Source organism: Triticum dicoccoides, chromosome 3B (genome assembly GCF_002162155.2).
Source record: "Triticum dicoccoides isolate Atlit2015 ecotype Zavitan chromosome 3B, WEW_v2.0, whole genome shotgun sequence".
NCBI classification, from domain to species: domain Eukaryota; kingdom Viridiplantae; phylum Streptophyta; class Magnoliopsida; order Poales; family Poaceae; genus Triticum; species Triticum dicoccoides.
The window spans coordinates 240,365,626-240,370,232 of NC_041385.1; the positions used below are offsets into that span (position 1 = coordinate 240,365,626).

Consider the following 4,607-nt stretch of genomic DNA (forward strand, 5'->3'; position numbering starts at 1 on the left):
ATGCAGAGGCCGGGGGTCATCCTCCTTTAAAAAAAAATGTTCCGTCCACGAGCACCTTGCAGGCTTCTTGATAATGCCCCGGCGGGCTTCTCCCCTTTTCCGTTCCCTTTTTGCTTTCGCTATCAATTAGTGGAAAAGGGTGTGAGCCCGGTTGAAAAAGAAAATCCACACCTAGAAGCAAAACGCAGCAAGCCGTTGGATTTCTCGTCGTACGAAGGTAGAACAATAAGTATCGTGTGTATAGCGGTTTGGATACACAGGCGTGACTACTCCTCCGTATACGTAGAGTGAGGTAATGTACATAAATGCGACAACAGTTACTCCCACCCCCACCCCCCATCCCTACAGCCTGCAGCTGAATTTACAGCGACAACAGTACTTGCCTGTACGTGCTGCAACCTGCAATGCCATGTGGTAACTTCAAAGCTAGCTAACGCTCTTTCTTTTCAGTTTTGATAATAATTTCTTTTTTCTTTTTACTATTGCCGAGCTGTGGTGTTTTTCATCCTCTGTCTTGGTCTTAATTTATAAGAGTACAGTACTACTTCCACCGTCTCATAATTTAAGATCATTTTGCAAGACGGAAGGACTAGTTTTTTTTTAAAATGAAAACGGAGGGAGTAGCTAATTAACCAGGCCGTGTTAATTGGGCTTCCAACTCGTGTCGTCTGAAGACATCTCTTTCTTCTTCCCTTCATTTTTTTTACTCCAGTACCGTTCAAGATATCTGTTGATGCACTTCAGTTAGGAAATCTCCAATGGTGATGGGGACTTAAGAAAAACTTGTCTAGATCGTCAAGTTTCATTCAGCCAATCGACACTACTGAGCTCAGCAATATACTCCGACCAAAACACAATATGAGTTTGCTGTTCCAACCAAATGGTAATCGAGCTCGTAATTAACAAGTGAACCAACAAAAGATTACTACAATAATACTTCATTCATTTCATCATTGCATACCACGGCACAAGCTGACACGTACATCTAGCATTATTCATATGCCTCAAGAACATGCACCACTACTACAGATAACCAAGAACTTAACACGACCGACCGACAGAGATGGACCTAACGACGTAATTAAGCGACAAACACAACAAACAAATCGAGTTCTCCAAACGTACGTACGCGCGGCGTATAGCGCCCACAGAACCAGCATGCATGCACGCTACGAGTAGCACTACCGAACCATCAACCATGCGCCCCGTCAGTGCTTGCCACACACCAGCGGATCTAGCTATCAACGGCCGCCCTCAGCTTTTCACGGCTTCTTGGCGTGCTCGTCGACGGCAGCTGCAGCGGGGGACCCCGGCATGCCGCCGAAGCCGCCGAGACCGGGGGAGCCGCCGAGGCCGGGGGAGCTGCCGCCGAGGAAGGGCATGCTGCCGATGCCGCCGAAGCCCGAGGTGGCGCCGCTGCTGCCGGGGAGGCTGAATCCCGGCATGCTGCTGCCGCCGCTGAATGCCGGTGACCCGCTGCCGAGGCGGTCGAAGGGCGGGAAGGTCGTCGGCTGCAGGACCGCGTCCTTGCTGGCGGCTGCCGCCTCCGTCGTCTTGATGTTCCTCGCCTCGGCGCTGGTCGCCGCGGCCAGCACGGCGAGGACGAGCATCGCCGCCATCTTGGTCGACTTCTCCATCGCTAGCCTGCTCCTGAACTGGTGCTCTTGCTCCTGGCTAATGTGTGAGTGGCTGCTTGCTTTGTTTGCTTGCTGCTTCTAGCTCTGTGGGATGTGGAGGAGGAAGAAAGGTGGCGGGAGGTTTTATAGCCGGGGAGGGCGTCATTCAAGTGGTGGCAGCTCATCGATCGGCCTGAGCGACGGTAGGTGGGGGGCGTTAAGGAGACGATTAAAGGAGCGGGTACCTGCTGCGGTTTACTGCCATCCTGTGATCTCCATAAATACTTTTGCTCTTACAGACCAGTGGTGCATCAATGGGGGGAGAAGAGGGGGAAATTGTAGATCTGGTCGTGGTTGGGAGCTATAGCTGGATGTACTCCCTCCGTTCCAAATTACTCGTCGCTGAAATGGATGTATCTAGAACTAAAATACATCTAGATACATTCATACGTGCGACAAGTAATTCGGAACGGAGGGAGTAGCTTGCATGAAGAGCGTTCAAAATCCGGTGAATTTGATCTAGCTTTTCTTTTGGGTAGTAGCACTACTTACTATGACTAGGGACGCGGAAATCCCTTTTGGAGCTCGGGCTCCAGTGAGTCCTCTAAATTCAAATTTGAAATTTCATTGAAATTTATATTTTTTACATTTCAAAAAATTCTGAAAAAAATTACAGATATACATGAAGGCATAATACACATGTGTGTAAATTTTCAGTTTAAAATACATCGAAATGAGGGCTGCGCAAAAAAGATAAATCTGGGGTTGTTTAACACATGATACTATTCATCCTCCCAGACCATGAATTTGTCTTTTTTGTACAGGTCGCAACTCAAAAATATTTCATCATGTATTTTTACACGTAACATACAAGCATATTTTTTTCTCAGATTTTTTTGATCCATAAAAGTTTAAATTTAAATTTTTAAAAAATAAAGGCCTCCATAAAGCTCGGCCTCCAAAACGCCTTTCTCCTAGAGACGCTAGAATAAAATGGAAAATATACTGGTACTAGCAATTTAGCATTCCTGCGTTTTTCCCTTAGCTAAACAACTACACGCTCTGTTCACTAAACAAGATTAACATTTGGAGTACTATTGTTTTCTTCGTCTCGGTCTGATAAACGGCCTTGCTGGCCAACAACGAACGGCGCTATATAATTATTTCGAGTTGTTTCACAAGCAAAGGTTGGAATTAATAGATCGATGTGGATCTTTATGTTTGCATGCATGTCTTGTTGAAAAATAATATTTTGCGGTCAGTGCATCAATGGGAGAGGGAATGAAGAATAATGGATACTTTAGTATCTTCTTGTGCTTGGGACTTGGGCTCAATTCTTTTGCCAGAAAAATCCGACCCCTACTCAGTTTTTTCCAGAATCTTTGAAGCCAATAGCTTGCTTGCATCAGCATGGGGTGCGCGTACTTGCAAAATTGGGAAAATTGACGGGTAACTACTTGACATTTGCATGAAAAAAAAAGATTCAGTCAATTTTGTAGCCCGGGGATCAAAATCCAGTGGTTCTCCTTTGTCTTCTTCTTCCAGCCCTAATCCCCGCCCCCATAGAAGCTTCTTCCTTCCTCCAGCCGCTCAAGTCTGGCTCACATCCCTTCCTCTCTTCCGTCCGCGACACCACGCCTTGCTACTAATGTCATCGAAGTATATTGCTTTACAAGGTCAAACACAACTAATGCATACCACTACCTCTTGCAGATAATTCGTCTAACATCAAAAGTGAATAAACTAATAGATCAAAGAACATGTACATATTTGAGCTTAATCACATATAAACGCTTAGGGATAAGAAAACAAAAATCAATTGCATGACATCCAAGTTTCACTTAAGAACTTTCCTGGGCAACATGTTGTAATGCGCAACGGCAGGGGAAAAGAGCTCATATTTGCAATCCTAGTATGACTAGGATTCAGTCATATATTTTAATTCTTCTACATATTTGTCCAATATCTATTGCTTATGACGCTCTTTCAACTTCATTTTGTAGATTTGCATCGCGGACGCCGTCGATGGTTGATGTCGACGATGTGACCTGTCTTCTCACCATCTTGTTTGGGGTCTTCGTTCATGGGTTGGTTTACTTGTGGACTTGTCATGGTGTTTGTCGACACTTTTGTGATATAAGTGATCTCATATGCAACACTTTGTGATATTGTATGGATGATCTTTGTGATCTCGCATGTGGATAATCTAGTGATCTTTCTGATGTATGCTATGATTTTGTGGTCTGTGTGTATATATATTTGTATTTTTGAAATGCATGAAATACTGCAAAATTGGAAAAAAGATTGGCACCTCTTTGCCGACGGTTATACTCGGCAAAGCAATGTTTTCCGTTGGCAAAGAAGACAAATGGCTCGGAGCTGTAATGCCTAGCAATTTGGTGTTGGGGCTTTGCCGATAGTTGCGGCCAAGAGACACGGAAAAGCTTTGACGCATCGGGCCCGCATGTCAGGCGTTTACCGATGGCTGAAAAGTAGTACACAATAATAAACTTATGTTGGGACCCACCTATCAGGGCTTTGCCCGACTGTTTAGTCTTGGTGCACAACAAATGGCGTCGTTCGGGACCCACATCCGAGGTCTATGTTGATGGTTGACTGTCGGAAAGATGTAGCTGCGCCGTTTACAAACGTCCGCCCGTCAGTCTTTACTTTGTGTGAGCAAATGTTGACTGTCGGTAAAGCCTTTGTCTCCAGCCTGATAAAAGCATCGACAAAGTGTCATTTCCTAGTCTAATCATCGGCCACAGAGTTCGCCGCTAGTTTTCCCTCGACAAAGGTGTTACCGATAGCTTTACGCCATTCGTCGATTGTTTGGCATCGTCGGCAAATGACCAGTTTGTTGTAGTGAATGTGTCTTAGTTGAAAAAGTATATTTTGTAGTTAGTGCATCAATGGGAGAGGGAATGAATAATTACCTGTAGTATATCCTTGTGCTTGGGACTTTGGAGCCAGTAGCTTTCTTGCATCAAC

The 4,607-nt window shown here is 45.1% G+C and overlaps 1 protein-coding gene across 1 annotated transcript; it reads right to left on the reverse strand.

Moving 5' to 3' along the window:
• Window positions 1-920: 920 nt before the first annotated feature.
• LOC119275704 (MFS18 protein-like) lies at window positions 921-1,745 on the reverse strand. The gene has a single exon (XM_037556601.1). The coding sequence runs from the start codon at window positions 1,635-1,637 to the stop codon at window positions 1,263-1,265; it is 375 nt and encodes a 124-aa protein (XP_037412498.1). The 5' UTR covers window positions 1,638-1,745; the 3' UTR covers window positions 921-1,262.
• Between the last annotated feature and the right edge of the window lie 2,862 nt (window positions 1,746-4,607).

What these genes read in the sequence shown, in the direction of transcription:
- LOC119275704 (XM_037556601.1), bottom strand. Translation starts at nt 1,637, where the DNA reads ATGGAGAAGTCGACCAAGATGGCGGCGATGCTCGTCCTCGCCGTGCTG.